At 38.0% G+C, this 19,699-nt stretch overlaps 1 protein-coding gene across 1 annotated transcript in view; it reads right to left on the reverse strand.

Moving 5' to 3' along the window:
• Positions 1–19,699, reverse strand: part of fstl5 (follistatin-like 5) — a 100,190-nt gene that overhangs the window by 28,147 nt on the left and 52,344 nt on the right. Inside the window, exons 6-7 of the mRNA XM_046030004.1 lie at positions 13,255–13,416; positions 12,476–12,610 (exon numbers count right to left, since the gene is read on the reverse strand). Coding sequence (XP_045885960.1) covers positions 12,476–12,610; positions 13,255–13,416 — 297 coding nt within the window. The remainder of the gene's footprint in view (positions 1–12,475; positions 12,611–13,254; positions 13,417–19,699) is intronic.

Consider the following 19,699-nt stretch of genomic DNA (forward strand, 5'->3'; position numbering starts at 1 on the left):
TTGTGAGACCATATGCTGGTGCGGTTGGCCCTGGGTTCCTCCTAATGCAAGACAATGCTAGACCTCATGTGGCTGGAGTGTGTCAGCAGTTCCTGCAAGAGGAAGGCATTGATGCTATGGACTGGCCCGCCCGTTCCCCAGACCTGAATCCAGTTGAGCACATCTGGGACATCATGTCTCGCTCCATCCACCAACGACACGTTGCACCGCAGACTGTCCAGGAGTTGGCGGATGCTTTAGTCCAGGTCTGGGAGGAGATCCCTCAGGAGACCATCCGCCACCTCATCAGGAGCATGCCCAGGCGTTGTAGGGAGGTCATACAGGCACGTGGAGGCCACACACACTACTGAGACTCATTTTGACTTGTTTTAAGGACATTACATGAAAGTTGGATCGGCCTGTAGTGTGGTTTTTCCACTTTGATTTTAAGTGTGACTCCAAATCCAGACCTCCATGGGTTGATAAATTTGATTTCCATTGATAATTTTTATGTGATTTTGTTGTCAGCACATTCAACTATGTAAAGAAAGGAGTATTTAATGAGATTATTTCATTCATTCAGATCTCGGATGTGTTATTATAGTGTTCCCTTTATTTTTTGAGCAGTGTATTTTTAAATAATGGCGCTATGGCACAGATAAATGAGACATATCAGGCTTTAGCTGCATGGACCCTTAGGAGGATCAACTCAGTTTTGGTCTTTTTATAGGATTTGTAGATACTGAGTAAAATACACCAGGCTTGTCTTTGGCTGAATACTTTACAAATGGATAGTAGAATACTTTACATCCAATGCTAGGAGTTAAGGTATCGAGTGAGTTTTAGGAGGACAAAGAGAAGGTTGTGAAATTGTAACTCTTTGAAGGCAAGTAGAATTACAGGGTGTGTCTTTCTTGCATGATTTGTAAAATGTAAGAATGACTGTTTATAACGTTGAGGAAAAGTCATGAAGGGTCATTTAACTGCTGAGAGATTTAATGTCTAATTCATAGCAGCTACCAACTGCTGATGGCTTGGCCTTTCTAGTGTTAAAGAGAATACTGATGAGAAAATAACAGTTTCAGTGCTTCTAACTTGACTTTTTCACTCTGCACTACACACAGTCATGACCCGCTTCTGACAGAGCAAGAACTTTTCAGCTTTATATATCTTACCTATCCATTCTTCAGCCAGCAAATTCCTACGATTTTTTTCATTGCTTTTAGCAACTCTGTGCTGCATATATTTGAGGGCACATAAAAATTGAGGGCTAACTGCAACAGTAAGTCCCTGGCAGTAACACTTACAGTCAGGTAGAGTGAGGAAGCTTTCAAAATAACCGGACTGACTGACTGCACTAGAATTAGAGCTGGAAGCCTGTGGAGGACTGAAGGCTGTATCATCTTTTTAAGAAGAAAAGTATTCACAAGACTCAATCCTTGGAGGAAAAAATAAAAAATATACAACTACTACTTTCTGGCAAGAGCTCGAAACATCTAAGCGAGAAAAAAACCCATTCTCTAAGAAAAAAACCCTGCAATAACTGCAATGGAGAGATGAATATGAAACACCTAGAGTGATGGAAAAGGTCAAGTTTTATCTATTTCATCGTACCAGATTTACAATGATTTGTAAAGTATAAAGTTTGTACATTGGTTTGGGTGACTGAATCTATCTAACCTTTTAGTCAGTTCAGTTTGACATACATTGTTTAATCTAATGTAAAATAAATCAATAAATTAGTAGTTAAACATTTTGGTTGTTTCTGGGCTCTTGCTTCCTGTCCTGTAGGTTACTTATATTTTGAATTGATTACTTATTTAAAAAGTATTCAGTTTTCTTATCATTAGTATATAACTACAACACTCTTTTACAAAACGCATCATCAGAAATATTCATAAGCTCCCATGTTGTAACCAGGGCTTAAAGGCATTTAAACTTTCCATTGGATTTACAGCATTCATTTCACAAAGCCTTTAGCATGAAACTCAGTCGACAGGCAGTAGGCTGCTGACACTGTGGATGGCGTCACCGCCTGGTTAGAGCTCCTTGTTGCTGACAGCGTGTCCAACACTGTGTGAAAACCCACTGTGATGGGGAGGGACACCCCAGATGGAAACATGGATGCAATTTGGGCACATGCTCATCTCCATATCCTCTATTCAGAGGATATGGAGCAGACAGCATGGTGGTCTACACTGAAAAAATCCGGCTTTGTGAAGACTTTTGTGTGGAGTGGTGATTCTCATCTGTGTGCCATGAAGGCCCAGGAGATTGCAGGGCTTTGTTCCAACCAATCACTTCACCAGTGGATTTCACTGATTAGATATTCCTCTATGCTTGAATCTGTGAAATCAACAGTGGCGTGTTTGATTGGAACAAAAGTCTACAAACTGCTGAACATCAATATATGGTTGAGAAATACTGTAAAGCAAGGACAATGAAGTATGCAGAAGGTAAAGTAAGTTAGAGAGCACAGAAAAGAGTATAGAGCCAAGATAAAATAGAGACAATAAAAGTTTGAAATTGATTAGAATGAAATGATTTGTCATTGATGAAGGTGAGAGGGTTGTTCATCAGTAACAGTGAGTCAAGATCAGCATGCCAATAGAATTAAACAATCCCACAGCATTTTCCTTGTTACAAGAAATTAGTCTCAGTATCTTGACACAAGACATAATCAGATCTACATTTATGATCAAGAAAATAACACTGTATTTGTATGTGGGATTTTAAGACTAAGTAACTGACTCGTGACTGAGTGGAGATGTTTTGCAGTGCAACATTCAAAACACTTTTCAGCCCACTATATTTTCAAGACTTTCTTTTCCTGCTTGATGTATGTGGAGGTCATACATTACTTAATGGACCTTTACAGTGAGTCATGAAGCTTTGTGCGAAGAAAGCAGAATATAGAGTAAAGTAAAGAGCACATACTGCAGTCTTGAGTAGAGACCAGAGCAGGATACGAAGCAGGAATGCACATGACATTGTGATGGGCAGTACTGTTCTCACTCCTCAACCTGATACTCATTACCTCAGTGTACATATACTGTTATCTTACATATTAACCTAATTTACAAAATAGGCTATAATGTAGGGAAGATTAACCCAAATGTTAGTTTTATAGTCCAATTTAAAAAACAGAGTCAAATGCACTTACTGCCGCTTAAGTAAACTGGTGGTTAAATACTTTACTATAAGCTGCTGGGCAGCTGCTTCTTTGAAACAAAGGGTTTTAAAGTGCAGAAGAAACTTTTCACTACCTCCATCAGCTTGTTTGTCTCTCTGCCTTTGTTATCTCTTTTTAGAGGGCAACTTAACCTTAGCTAACCAGTCAACTATAAGCTTATTAGAGTGTGTCAGCAAATATGGGTGCCGAGATATCTAATGTATTGTGGTAAAGTCATTCATTAGCAATATAAGCACTGACAAACTTTAATTATTTGTAAGGGTTCAACAGTAACTGTTACAGGACAATGGCCACAAATACAATACCGGTGCTGCTGCCACATTGTGTCCTCTATGCTAAATACCTTTCTAACAAGAAAGTATCAGATGGCCATACAGTGAAACCTTAGTCTCAGACAACATACACCGTAAACAGTAACTGCTCAGTACATCACCTACAAAATAAGAATAGAATAACTTCCATCCATCGTCATCGGGCGCAAGGCGGGGTACACCCTGGACAGGTCGCCAGTCCAACCCACGCAGACACGGGGAGAACATGCAAACTCCACACAGAAAGGCCGGGGAAACCAGGGTTTGAACCCACGACCTTCTTTCTATGAGGCGACAGTGCTAACCACTGCATCACCGTGCCGCCCGAATAGAATAACTTATAGATAGTTAATTGAGATAATTAACTTAATTAACTTAAATTAAGTTAGTTGAGATAATTCATGCACAAAGACAGTAAGGAAGTAAGAAAAGGTGTTGAACTGGCAGATTTACTTTCACAATAATTGTTTAAATTCTGATTGATTATTATTTCTATATTTGGTCCAGAATGGCACTTCAACTACAGAGGGCAAAGGGGCATCTGCTTGAGATGCTATTCAGTACTCTGCAGGCCCCTGATATAAGCATCATGTAGAGACATAAACTGGAGAGACTAAAGCAACAAACACTCGTTCTGAGCCTCGCAGATCCTCTGACATTGCAGAAATAATTGGCACATTGTGAAGGGCAGATATTTATGCCAGTTTAGCGGCAGACTGTCAGAGATGGATGGTGCTCTGCCTGCTGGTGACAGACTCTGTTAAAGAGATCTCAATAGTGACTGCTCAGGTTTTCCAACAATGAAGCGCTTGGTAAATTTCAGAAAAAAACAATTCACTTTAGTGCTGCGCCTGTGAAGAGAAGGTTTTGACCTTCAAGCTTATCGGTGGTGAATTCATCTAAAGAAGATCATTCATGCCTCACTCATCAAATCATGTTTTTCAGTTCATCTCCTGCTTAATACCTTATTCAGCCTTTTGACAACTGACTTAGTTAGTTATTCAGCTCTTTCTCCTGCCGAAGGCAGGTCATAAACACAATGATTTCACAGAATGAGATCATTACTTTCCACAAAGTCAGATTTTCAAGTATAATCATAAAGTGTCATTTGAATCTGTCTGTTTCAGATCAATGGTATTAGATCAAGGGTAATCTGGCACCACAACATGCCCACCAGCATCTCAACTTCTGTGGGATCAGAGTATGGAACTCTTGGTTGAAAGTGTCCTTGATCTGCTACTTAAAGGCAAATGCCACCTGTTTTAATAATGTGCATATCTTCCCTGTGCCTGAAGACACTTAATTCAGTTCTTGTGAATGCTTATTGCAAAAGCTGGAAAACCAGAAGGACCAATGCTTGAAAACAAAATGGGGAACAAGGACATCTGTGTTTTGGGTCTTGTGTTATTATGATTAAATGCCAATAGTTTATACTGATCATGATCCAAGTCAATGTTTAGATGTTACTAGAGATGATATCAGAAATGGATGATTTTGGGGGTCAGCTTTGAAATGCTTAAACTTGGATATTATGCTGGACATGATTTAGTTTAGATATGTTTTTGTTTGGTGTAGTTAAAGTCAGCCAGGATGTTAAACCAGATGCTGATGTAAAGGGCAAAAACAAGATTCCATATGGAGCTAATCTCTTGTTGTACTTAAAAGATTAAATGCGGATTCTAACATGACTGTGACACAAGTGGGGAAGTTCTAAATATGACTTGATTAAATGTTTGCAGTGTTGATTGGTCAATAGCTTGCACACTAATAACTTTAATGAATGAGAAATGGCAAACATATATGCATACATTTCCATCTTAATTGGATTTCCTGCATCTGAAGCATGTACAGCAGGTTGCACAGTGAATATTGACAGACTATAACTAATACAGATTTTAGAATAACATCATTTACCTATTCATTCAAGTACTAGGGTTAATTTATCTCATTGCATTTGAGATACTGGCCAAAATATGTTCAGAGCATTAAGCAAAAAAGTTGATGAGTAAAAGTGGTCATATCAAAACTTATTAAAATATTTTTTTTGCCGTGTGTGTGATAGTTATCCTACCTATCCTGCATCCCTATCTTGGAGTGGTTATACACGTCGTCCACAAGAAGCAATTAAGCACATGAATGATGGGGAAGTATATTAAGATATGAAGTAGACAGATTCTGAAGAAACTAAAGGAAAAAAAGTGGTGCCTGTGGTGCCTTTTCTCGCAACAACATTACAGTATAGTAATGTCTATAAGTGTTACCATTATGTTGTGAAGTTTTCAAAGAAAATATTTAGGTGTCAGTCAGGGATGATTTGCTCTCATCTGCCCCTACACACGAAGTACACAGGCTTGTGAACAATGCCACATGATTAGCAGGTGCTTGTCTATGTATTGTTCCTTGTTATATTTCTGAACTTTTAGTCCCATACACACCAGCACGTACCTTGAGATCCTCGGGCAGAGGTCTGCTATCTGAGTCTCGACTGAAAACTAAAGGGGACAGAGCGTTTGCTGTCAGGGCCCCGAGGCTCTGGAACAGCCTGCCCGAGGAAATCAGGTCAGCTGAGTCAGTGAACTCTTTTAAGTCCCTTCTTAAAACATACTTTTATAGGAGAGCCTTTCCCGATCTTATTTGACTTTATTTTATCCCTTTTATTTTATTCTATTTTACTAATTTTATATTTATCTTAAACGTGTATTTTAGTCTTTTCAATGTTTTCATGCTTTTATCTTGTATTGTTTTTGTATTATTGTCTCTTGGGTATTATTGTCTTTACACTTGTTAAAGCACTTTGTAACTTGTTTTTGAAAAGTGCTCTACAAATAAAGATTATTATTATTATTGTAACAAGCAAGTTGTCATAAGCCTTTGTAATATTTTTAGTCTTGTTTATTTATTCTTTGATCAAAAAATACTTATTATCTACTTATAATCTCAATATAAAAAAGTCTAAAATTAGCAAAGTTCTTATGTTAAGAAGTTTAACATTGTTAAATTAAAATATGTTTGTAAAAATCCTATTTTACTTTTCTTACTGCAGCATTGGTACGAAAACACAGGAACAGTATTGTCACTGGTATCAAAATCTCTCCTCTCACAAGTACACAGCTGTACTTGTAAAAGCTGTTTAGAAACCCGATTACTGTATGACCAAATATCTGCATTCTCCAGGAGAAATCTAACTGGGTACATCAGTTTACCTAACCCCCTTTGCTGATTACAGAAACCAGGTTTCTCTTTTACATGATGTTTAAGGAATCACTTACGCGCTTGTAAACACGCTGAGTGAAACAAGGTATATGGTAATGAAACAGAAGGATGATATCCAGATCAGGTGTAGTCTGGCCAGCTTGCCTAACTGCTAATGTGTCTGGCTCTGTCAGTGAACAGCATTGCTAATATACAAGTTAATTCTAATGTAATTTCAAATGCATTGGCTGCGTTGGGCATCTGCTTCCCCACTGAGGTTTTACAAATGCAGGTTACCTCTGCCTCATCAAGGCTAGGTGCCATTTCCAGGAAGGTAGCCCATGGAAATGAAAGGCTAATGGCAGGAAATTTACCAAATGATGGGGAGGTCAGGACTAGCAATAGACTGTAGCCTTAGATGATTCCATACTTAAGAAAGTATACTTCAAAGCATACATATGGTGTGTGATCATAGCACTGTTACTGGAAAACCTGAGTGCTGATCCAGACTAAACTGCATTAGAAAAAAGGCAGAGATTAATTAACAGGTGACCAGGTACAGAATCTTCAAGTTACTTTGACAAAGAAGAACTTTGGTTTGGTAATAAATTAAATTAAAGATTAATTTTGTATTCCATTAACAGATGGATAATGAAATTATATGATATCCATCAACTACTTGTAACCTTTCTTTTTAAAAACAAAAGCAGATAGACTTTACTCAATAAATTTTTTCTCTTATTTTCTATAATGTCTCATTTGTAATTATGAACTTGAACATGTCTACATTTGTTTTTGTCTGGCTGAATTGTTCTTGTTGGTGGGACTGGGGTTAGTAAAAAGGGAAACGACTTTCATGTATTTTATTTTGAGATTTGGACGTGAATCATCACTTTTAAATGTGTGGAATACTTTTGCATCCGTTAACGGAATAGTTAATTTTTGTAAACGTTATCAAATAGAATTACATTTTTGAATTTGTGAAAAAACACAACTACATTAAGTCTGGGAAAAATATGTGAGTGTGCGAGTCACTGGTGGCAGTGCCTCAGATATTCTATGAATGAGTATGCCAGCATCTCATGCGAGGATGGAGCAGCAGTGTGTGTGCAAAGTGCAGATGGGGATTCTGCCATTAAAGTTACACACCCAACAACTACAGCTAAATGAACGGCCCTGCATGCTCTAAACATTTATTGCAAGATCATCTATTTGCACTAACCATAATGTACCGAGTGGCAATTCAATTGTGTTTTTTTCTATTATTAATATTTTTGTAATAACAGCTGCTTGTTAAACATATTAATATCCACTAACAGGAATCACTCAGGTGAAAACAGCTGCAGAATACAATGACACTGGTGCCTGATTAGGTCTACTGTGTTAACCCTGAACATCACAATACACATGAGCAGCTCAGGCTCTCCTCATTGTTCTGTTCTGGCCTTAAATACTGACGTATTGACGGCAGCTGGCAGCTTTCCTGGAAAATATCACGCAACTGCTCCCCTATTGGAGAGAAATAAACTCTGTCCATCTCTGGTGGCTAATCAAATGCCAAGATAATGCAAATGACGACAGGGTCAAAACTCTAACCTGCAGCGTTGTCACAGATTTAATGAGTTTTGTTTGTTTCACCTCCTTATATGAGCAGTTGCAAAGCCATAAACAAGGCTGCACTCATATCAGTCAGTTTCTTTCCTTACCACTCAGATTTATGGGATCCTATATACAGTATGAGAAAAAAATTAATCTAGTTGTTTTTTTTCCCCTACCTTCACACATCTGAAGTTCATTGGATCAAATATTTCCCTAAAAATTATTAATAAATGTATAGCTATTTCAAACATTGAACAAATAATGTTAAACATTTGAGAGCATTTTTCTTCAAGCAGAACACTAAAAACTCTGACTGGACACAATTTATAAAATAGTTTACAATCTACTTTCTTTGTCACCAGCCCCGCCCACACACACACACACACAGTTGTTAGCTGTAAAGTACTTTGGGATGGACCCATGTTAAAAGCAATTTAGACTACTGTAGCACTTAGTCAAATAGGTCTGACTTGACCTTTTGTGACTATTAAACTAATTACACTTGTAAAGATGAACAATCTCTAACATTCCTCTTTCTGTCCCTCTCTGTTATCCCAGATACCTAATTATTTCTATGTGAAGAAGACAGAGCAGGTAGAGTGGTGTGAATACATGAAACATGTCTGGTTTTCACTTAACCAAGTTCATTCTTTGTTACTGTTAATTTATCATCATGTTCTATTCTTGACATAATTACTGGAGGCAGGCAAAGTGAAACTTCCTTGAAACAACTATGAATTAACTTAAATCACACTGACCTGAAATTAGTCTCTTGTTGTGCTAATGTGATGTTTTTATCTTGTCGATGTGTTTGTGTTTACATTTTCCAGGGTGAGACCAAAGACAATTTTTACACAGTTCACATATAGTAGGTACGTTTATCCAGACTTCACTTGTTTGCATTTCTACTCATCGGGATATTCTATACTTTTTTTATTTTTAATGAATCACATGAAAAGATCAAAACCAACAATCCTACTAACAAATATCATCTATGTATATAAAGCCAGATAACCTATTCATCTGTGCCATAGACCCCCATTGTTGTTAAATAATAATTAACAATGGCACACAGCTGTATTAAGTTAACATGTTTGTTTCTTCACTGCCATTGTTAACCAGGTAGTCCCACTGAGATTGTGATCTCCATTTCATGGGAGACCTAGGAACAAGAACCATTAATAATCAGACAACCAGCACACACAAATAAGGCCAGACAAAAAATTATTCCAAACTGCTGCTGAAGTTGAGAGCTCAATCCTACATTAGCCTCAGGATTACAGAGACAGCCAATCCAGAGGGGTGTACTACAAGCAAGTCTGACATAGCCAGGCTTTCATTGCACTAGCTGGCTTGACAAAACCTAAAACAACAGAGATAATGGGTATCACAACGGTGGTTTTCAATCTTTGTTAACCCTGGTTTTCTTCAACAGGCATCACTCGTCTCTACTCCATTCCACACAAAATGGACGAATCGCGTGCTGCCTACTACAGTGTGATGGAGATTACACACATTGTAGAGCTCTTAAACATTAAACTGGATATTTAAGCAGTATTGTCAAGTTTATTTATGTCTGACACTGTCCCATTATGAAGGAGACATGGAAATCACTTAAGTTTTTGGTTAATTTTATTGATTTAATATTATCTGTGATAAATACCAATAGACAAATTTTCGAATTGGTGTTATATTAGCTGCATTATCAGCATTGTAAAACAGACTATGCTGTGTAAAATTTAAAGTGTTAATATTACCTGGAGCAAACAGGAAAAAAATTGGTTCACGTGGGGAAAAAAACCAACACGTGTTTCGGTTCACTTGACATGCGCGGTGACCTGGAGGGCAGAACAACTCACCAAGATAGCAGTTCACACTGGACTCCTGGACTTGGGATCACCTCTCAACTCCGGAAAAAGAAAAATATGGACACAAACTGCAAGTGTTGGCCACTTACGATCCACATACAGTACCCACTATCATATTTCTGCCGTTAAAAACCGGCAGGTCCCTGCCACAGCTCGACTTTGGTGATGTTTACGTTTACCTTGTGGAGAATTCCTCACCTTACACCGCTGCCGAGTATATGAAAGCATATAAAAGTAGTGACAGTTATATGTACTTTTGACCTTGATGTGTTAATTATGCTGTCTGTTTGGGATGTGAAAAACAAAAAACTCTATATAGAAAATAACGTAGTTTTTTGCCCTCCAAGGGTGTGTTTGCCTTGGAGCATGACATCACGTGAAAACTATGAATTGTAATTACACCCCTAGATTTGGTGGCATTACTAATGTACGGCTTAACAGGTTTGCACATTTAACATATTTCTTCAGCTAAGAATCTATGATTCTCACAGAGAATATTGTCAAGAAAAGAATTAATGAAAGGGCGGGTATTTACAGCGGATTTAAGTCCGAAACTCTGACCAAAACCTCCTCCAGAGCAGGTTTGGTGTGCAGTATAAGTTACCATGGTGATCTAGCCAGGTTCAAAGAGAGCCACCTTCTTGACACTGAAAACTGCTTTAGGCTCAACATACCTCACTAATAGACAGTCAGCTTCCATTGCTCACTTAGCTAGTTTCTGAATAAAGGTGGCATTCTCATAGGAAAACTAGAGTGGGTCAAGTATGCAGTCAGTGAGATATAGTCGCCAGACTACAACAGTGTAGTAAAGTCTGTTTTTTTTTCTCTCTACCCTTCATAATGTGGTAGTGCAGCCACGTCAGGTTCTCTGCTGACATTCCTTTGAACTCCTGTCCTGTGGGGTTGCTCACTCTAAGAAGGGTCTGCAATATCCAACTCCTAGTACCATTTTGGCCCAGGGTAGAGCTTCAAAAGCTTCAAAGCACACGAGTGACTTCTGACCTCGCCGAGCATGATCCTCTGATGTGTGACAGGCTGGGTGGAGGAAGTTGTACCACGGGGACGACATCTAAGCACGTCAGGTCTGGCAGGGGTGTGGGACTGTGTACATGTGAGATGTGTGACTCGACTGCAAAGTTCCTAAGTGTGCTGTTTGGGAACCCTAATTACCCACAGGAACGTACCGAAAACTAACAACTGGTATTGAACCCCAAAGACATATTCTGACATTTCAGAGAAGGTCAAAGTTAATTACCGTGTGAGACTCTATTCAAGAGAGGGTTGAAGAGGAGATTGTTTGTGTCAAAAAAAGCTTCCACATTTGAATAAGGTTACTCGTGTCACAACCCTAATGTTACACAGTTACATATTGACAGTGGGCGACTATTGCCAAATAACACCTTAATCAATTAGTATGCGTGCCAAAAATCACTGATGTGGATGATTGAGAGGAAAGTTTGGAGACGGTAGTATTTAACAATTTGTCAATTAATCAACTGACACAAAAGTAACTGACAATTTTGATAATCAATAATATTTTACGAGTGTTTTCACCCTAAAAGATTTGATATTTTTCTCGGATTTATATAATTGAAAATGGAATATCTTTTTGAACTGTTTGTAAGAGAAATATGCATTCTGAAGATGAACCTTAGGCTCAGGGTATTTTTGACTTCTTTATGACGATGTTATAGACTAAATGATTATTTAATTGAAAACTAAGAGCGATTAATTGATAATGAACATTACGGCTGCTACTTTTCATTTTCACAATCAATTAATCTGTCCATTATTTTTATGATAAATCAATAAATTGTGTAAGGAAGAGATGTCCGAAAAATGTACAATTTGCCAGAGCCCAGGGTGACATCTTCAGATGCCTCTTTTGTCTTATTAACAGGCCAAAACCAAAAGATATTCAATTTACAATCTTCACATTTGAGAGGCAACAAACAGTGAATGTTTGGCATTTTTTATATGAAATGTATTTTCTGTTGACTAACAAATCAATTAATCAACCTATTGTTTTGGCACTAATGAAGCATTTTTTAGTAGTTGCAGCCCCAGTGTAGCCCAGCATGGAGGAGATAAAATCTGAATTTATGTCTTCCTGAGTGGATGGAGGGGTACATGAACAATTGTTCCTGCTTCCAAACCAGGAGACGAAGAGATTATAGATAGTATCACCATTACTTCCCTCACAAAGGCGCTATCATTCTATCACAGGATATAAACTATTAAGAACTGACAGTATAAATTATTAAGAGCTCCATTTGCATGGCGCCATTACCCCTTGAATAAAAACAGAGACCGACATCATGACTAATACATACAGGTTTTGCGTGCAGAGTCCTCCACAAATAGTGAAGAGATGTCCTCATCTACCCCAGCCTCATTTTTGGCGATGCAGGTATAAGCGCCGGTGTCCTCAAAGTGCACATTGCTGATGTGCACCTCGCTTCCATTAGCTTTGAGGAACAACAGAGGGAACAGACAGAAAAAGACAGTTTGCCTTCCAGAAAGAAATAAAAGGCGACTTCCACGCTACCATTACTGTTACATAACAGTTCTCTAATATGTTAGGAAGAAGTTGGGAGGTTTAGAGAATTCAAAACGGTAGGACTTCAAAGTGAGAATGTGGCACAGGTCTGCCAAATTCTGTGTTTGTCTGAGCCCTGGGACAGATTTCTGGTTCAGCGTTTTTGTGGAAAAGCAGTTGGCTTTATGGTTTATTTAAAGAATTATAACTTGGAACTTTAAAACTTTGCCTGAGAATATTTGATACTGGAGCTGGACAATAAACCAAATTCGTCTAATTACCAACATTAAGAATCTATAGATGACTTAAACTTACTTGTATTGCCCATTGTACACATATAAAAAGTTATTTATTATTAGCAGTAACAGTATTGCTAAGAGTGATAGTAGTGATGGTCTTAAAGTAGCAATAATTGTGAAATTTATTTCAGTGGTTTTAGCAGCAATTGTAAGAGCAATTGTAGCAGTAAAGGTTTAACAGCAGTAGTAAAAATAATAATGGAAGTAGAAGTAGTGGGAATAAAACTATAGAAGTTTACATGCAGTGAGCAGTAAACTCTTGACTTCTGTGTACCTTGCAGGGTGAGCTGTTTGGACAGCTTGGTTGTGATGTCCATGCCGTTCTTCAGCCAGGCCAGCTGGGGACTGGGAATGCCCTCAGCGTGGCAGCGAAGGCTGGCAGTAACTCCCGGCTCCCTGGCTTGGCTCTCTGGGTACACTCGGATAACAGGAGGAACTGAAATATGGTGAAAGATGGAAAAAATAATAAATGTAGTACATCCCACAATATTGTTTACATTAGTACCACTAGAGGAGTGTGGCAACCGTGTTGAACAGGAATTTCCAGAGAGGATGCCAATTCCTGAACTTATGGTTTGCTATTAGCATACACTATTCATAGGATCAAGTGTATTTTCAGCAATGCTAAATGCCTTTAGATGAGGATAATGTGCTCTGTGAAGCCAAACAAACCAAATAAGGGAGAGGATCTCTGTTCGGGTGTTACCGATTTTGCTTGGTTGCTTGATTTCATGTAACCTTTTGTCAGGAAGGAGATGAGGGGATACAAGCAGAGAAAACGCACAAAAAGAAAAGGCACAAACTAAATGTCGCTCTCTTCTGCAAACCATTCCCAAAGCTGACTACACATTTCTGCACACTGCGCCACTGTCATGCTGGAGTGTCACTTTTTTTTTTACCCTAGCTTGAAGCAAAAACAAACAAATAAAACCTCTCCTACATACTGTACTTCCAAGAACCATAAATCAACATAAATCAATAAAACACACAAATGCATTAATAATATGCATTTATGCATTGGCTGAGAATGTGCCACAAGTTTTGCTCTACACCCAGGGGCTAACTTGTTAAGAGTCTTGCTCCACAAAACATGGAAAATATCAAAAGAATGAATTTGAATAATCCTTTAAAGGAAGAAGCCTTGTCTGAATAGCATAACAATGATAAAACCGTTCAAAAGGACAGTAGCATATCTGAGGAGACTCTCACAGAAATGGTGACTGAAACTTGGACAGCGACAATGAACTATTTACAGAGCAACCATAAAAAAGCAGCATGACTCCGTCTACAACAGTCTGTCACATATAAGGATGACAACCTGGCAGCAGTTTAAGTAGGGACATGAAATTTTTCTATCTTGCCATCTTGTTTTGAGCAGTCCCTCATAGCCTCTGTGGCCCAAATCAGTGTCCCCTTTTTTTCTCCTTTCTGAAACAGACTTCAGAGACACGAGTGGAACGAGAGTCTTGGCAGAAGCAAAGACGGCAGACGTGCTGTAGAGACCATTTCCTGTGGGCACTGGGTTAGAGGAAGTCTTTACTCAGCCAGGTGAGTGAAAGGACTGAAGATTGTTGCCACGGCCATCTGGTAACCACGGCACTTCAGGGCTTGGAGCTCACATCAACCTGACTGCCAACATGCCGTACTGTACACAGTGGGCCAACGAGGGCTCTTATAGCACCCAGGTTACTTTACCAATCACAGTCGCAGAGACACTTCAGTTACTCCGATGCCCCTCAGCAGTATTAAAAGGTTGACTGGATAGACACATGGAGACAAATTATTTTGTACTACTCTCCTAATATCCTCACACATGCCAGTACAAGCATACAGAAGCTCTGGCCCTGTTTCTTCGTGTGTGTGCAGCTCATGTTCTTTCTCTGGTTTTATCTGTTTTGTGTTTACTATAAATCACTGTGTGAGCTGTGTTTGGTGAAATTGCTCTATTAATAAAGTTTGAATCTATAGCTGCATCTGTACATCAATCTTCCTGAATGACCAGGAGCAGTGACCATTAAACATTTCTACTGTCTGTACTTTTAAAGCAGTATGTAAAGTTTGTGATTTGCATGTCTTGCATTTTCTCCTAAAATGATGAGATCCTGCTTGCTGTCTACAAAACATGTGTCCTATCCATTATACACAACCATTATACATTTAATACCTTGTCATTGAGTGTGTTCACATGAATGCTAGCATCCGGGGTTATGATCAGGTTTTTGGGAAAATCATTATTTTTTACATGTAATCCTGGTTTTGTATAAACCTATGGTTTATAATTGGGATACTGTTGCATATAAACATCCGGTCCTGGATTATAATACATTCAAACATGCCATGTTTGCAACTGCACCCTGAATTCAACTCCCCAAGTTATGTAGTAGTTAATTAATTAAACAAAATAATCTGATGATAAATTCTGAAATTTTGATCTACACAATGAAATGAAATTGAAAGTCTGATACTAGTAATGCAGAAGATTAGAGCTGACATAATTAGTTGAGTTGATTAGTTGGACCCTAGGAAATTAACTGGCAACTGTTTTGATAATTGATTAATCATCTGCGTTATCTTCCAAGCAAAAATGGCAAACAAATTTGCAGGTTCCAGCTTTTTTGTGAGGATTTGCTGCGCTCCTCTTTATTAAATGAAAATTAAGTGAACACCATTTTACAGGCAAAACAATTAATCAATAATAAAAACAAGAGGATAACACTTATTGCAGTCGCGTCCATATAGCCAGAAAACTGAGTTCCTCCTCGACTGTTGAGGTATCACAGGTAAGTCAATACTGAAATTACATCAGATGTGGAGGAGTTAAAGACTAATCTGCACTGATGCAGACAATGATTAGAATCACATGCTGTATAAATGGACCTGAATGAGCAGGTTAATTTGCCAAATATGATCAAAACTAGAATACCGTAAAACTTTGATTAATAGCCCAGGCTGTTATTTGCTAAAATCACTTAATTGGCCCTGCTTATATTTGCACAGGCCTTCAATTCCTTTCGCCCAAAACTGAAATAGGCTACTATGAAACAGTTTTTATTTCAGACAGTATGATTATTACTTGTGATAACATTTCCTGTGTGAAATGATCAGATAACATCATCATCATAATGTCATTGATCTAGCACTGTACTATTATTTTGAAGGCAGCAACATAACGGAAACGACAACAGGGTGCAGGATGAGAGCAATGGACTTAACATGACAGTACAACTTGGATTAATTTAATGAAATGCCGTTTTGATTCTTTTGATGGGTGGACCCTTACAGACTAAAGGAATATAAATAATCAAGGAATGGACACATTCAGACTTAACGAGCGTACTTAACAAGTGCTTCAAAGGTAACGGGAGTCGGCACTTTTTCTCCCTCATCTCTTTCCTACTGTCCCAGTTACACTGGTAAATCTATAATAAATAGACTTTGGGGCTCGTTGTTTCCGTTAAATGAACTGATGATTGAACAGTTAGAATCTAACGATGTGTATCAAGTCCATACTGAAATATTGATCCTAAACATTAGTATTTGTATTAACGATCTAAGCAACTTAGAAGCACCTAAAGTGGGCGATTCGGTGGGGTTAAAGAGGTTTTATACATCCAAAGAACTTCTATAAAAACCAGACCAGGCGTTTAATCGAGGCAGGTGTTTATTTGTCAAAATGTGTTCCCACACCAGGCCTGTAAACAGGGTAGGCAGCTATTTGGGACTCGACTATTGAAGTTTTACCATAATAGAGTGCATGTAAATGTACTCATTATAAAGACGAGGCAAGGCAAATAGTCATCACTCAGGCTGAAGATAGAAGAATTTAATTCGGCTCAGTTTTTGAATAAATTTAATTAATCCTAGTATTGTAAATTTATGGCCAAATTATCAGCAGCCTTTAAGTTGAGGATATATGATCTGACCAAACTTCTGTGTAATAAAGAGATTAAAGTTCAGAGATTAAAGAGCTATCTTTGAGACTTAACAGCAGGATGTGTTTGTCCGTGTGTGTGTGGGGGGCTGTTATTGCACACATGGCATGCAGCCTATTAATCAACAGCCGCATAGATCGGCCACATTCCCTTGAGCACCTCATTAATAAAACCTCTCAAGCAATCTCACAAAGTTGTGTTAATTAGTATGTTGGAATTAAAACAAACACACACACACACACACCTATGCCTATTGCATTTGAAAAAAACAGGGTTATCTTACATTTAACTTTATATTCCTGACATATGTCCTTCCACATTAGTGCTGAACAATATGCAATCATCATCAATAAATCATATTGCAATTATTTTGACAGATATTGCAATATAAGTGATGATTTTAGTGGGAATGACAATTTTTGCATTTCATTTTCACTGGAAAAAAATATAAAAAAGATGATGTGATTTAGGTCTGTACCAAACTATTTGTAAGCCATGGCATCTCTGTAGCACCCCGATGTTTCATTTATAATATGTGTTGACATGCTCTACCTTTATCAAAAAACTGCAGCTCCTGCAATTTGGATATTGCAGTTGGCCATATTGCGATTTCAATTTTTAAATTAATTGCCCCATTATACATTTAACAGTTTTTCTCTGTAGAAGAGAATAGTGGTGTAGTAGTAGAGTGAGGGAAAAGAGAAAGATTATCTGGATTAACTCCACAGCTACTTCCCAGAGGTTTACTATACTAATCCACCAGTTAATACTGATTCTCTTTGAGATGGTAAAATAGAACTAGAAATACCTGTAGGCTTTGTCAATTAAAAAAAATAAATATATATGTATGTATATAATTTTAAAGTTTATTTTTGTATTTATATATTTTGTGTGATTTGTGAGAACAGGTGCAAAAATTAGTTTTTACCTTTAAAGGGAGACAGGGTAGCAATCTTTTGATATTAAGGCCAATACAGTATTTAGGAATATTTTCTGATGCTATTGAGACTGATAGAAAATGGACAACATGACAGCGACATCACATATCTTTTTGGGTAAATTGCTTGTGTGATTTGAGAAGATGGAACTGGTTGATACTTTGTGCTGAAGATGTCTGACTATGATCCAATAAGAGGTGGTAACGCAACTATAGAAGTCAGATAGGTTACAGTAAAAGTGTAGGTGCAGTCTGTAGAGGTGTAATTACAGAGTAGGAAAGTGCAGGTCTTATCAGTGCTGTAATTGGGTATACAGAGGTTGGCTGACGCAGAGCAGAAGTTGCAATTGAGTCCTCTGTAGGTTTCATGGACCCAATTCAACCAAACATCTGTGATGGGAGGGGCCCACTGCCTGACAAAACTTTAATAATCAGCCTAGTTTCCTCAAACGTTCAAGTAAGGTTTCTACGTAGGTATTCACCCAAGTTCAACACAGCATAATTACATAACTAACTACGTTGGTAAACAAATAAACATTGTTAAAATATTTGTATGAAATCTGAGCATATTTAGTAAGCAGGAGTGCCTGATTTGATTTTTTCAAAAGATGATGTATTTCTAAAAAGGTAATACGAATATGGGATATATTAATGTTACATCTGAAGGGAACAAATGTATTAATCACTTGGTTTGGATTTTGGGATAATATGCATTGGAGGATATGCATTAGCTTCGTTCCAGACCAGTTTTTCAGTGATTCAACTGGATCTGTTGACGTGTCTACTGGTGGTTGTTTCCCATGGTTAGAGGAACCATCAGGCAATCAGAGTGTGATTAGAAATGAGGGCGTTATCTTCTAACATATCTAACTAGCAAGATTAATGAAAGCATTGTGCCAACCGTGGATGAGATGGACACAGCTGGTTGTTATAAGTCAATTTACAGAGATAGCTCCTAAATCAGCATATTTTTTGAATGTTTTGAAAACTGTTAACTGAAAATGACACTGGCAAAATGGATACATCACCCGCTAAAGATTAGTCTGATCTAGTCTTGATTATCAGGCTAATGGAATTGTAGACATTAGTGATGCTCGGATTGGCTCTGACAAAATCTGAATCTGCATGCATGCATAAATCATCGACCTGCCACTTGCCTGAACAAATTATTTTCTCAGATTTAGAGAGCTGCACCCGCATGGTCACACTTCACCTCTACTGGCCCCTGTATGTAATTATGTCAAGCAGTACGAGTTTTCTGTTTCTTTATTGTCTGTTGTATTGACATGAGTGTTTTATTTAACAATTTACTTAATTGATTAGAGAGGCTGCTGCCAATATAAAATTTTTAAACGTTTCCATGGGCACAGTGATGTTACAGAAAATATCGTGGGATGTTTAAGCAGCAAACAAAATCTGTAGTTATAAACTTGACAGAACAGAGGAATCTCTCCAGAGGAGAAATAATTAAACTTTCAGCTTCTGACATTTTTGTAAAAAGCTCTGCTACTTTACTCCAAACAATTTCACTGTATGAACCTGCACTGTGTGCGTGACCTTTTGAATGTGTAGAAGAATGCAGAAAATAATTTAACAGATTTAAAGTTTGACCTTGGAAACCTTGATTGATTTGTCAATTTCTATAACTACTGTTTAACATTGGAAATCATCACTTCTGACCCTGAGAAGCTACAAAGCTGTGTCACCATAGTTTGCATTGTATTCGCTCTTATAGATTTTTGTGTCCGGTATTCAGTCTATCCATATCTAGCTTACCTATCTCTACTGGCCACCACTGTTACTCAGGGGGATAGGAGGAGTGGCGGGCAGTCAGAGACTTGCCAAGTTCT

The sequence above is a fragment of the Micropterus dolomieu genome, linkage group LG19, assembly GCF_021292245.1.
Source record: "Micropterus dolomieu isolate WLL.071019.BEF.003 ecotype Adirondacks linkage group LG19, ASM2129224v1, whole genome shotgun sequence".
Lineage (NCBI taxonomy): Eukaryota > Metazoa > Chordata > Actinopteri > Centrarchiformes > Centrarchidae > Micropterus > Micropterus dolomieu.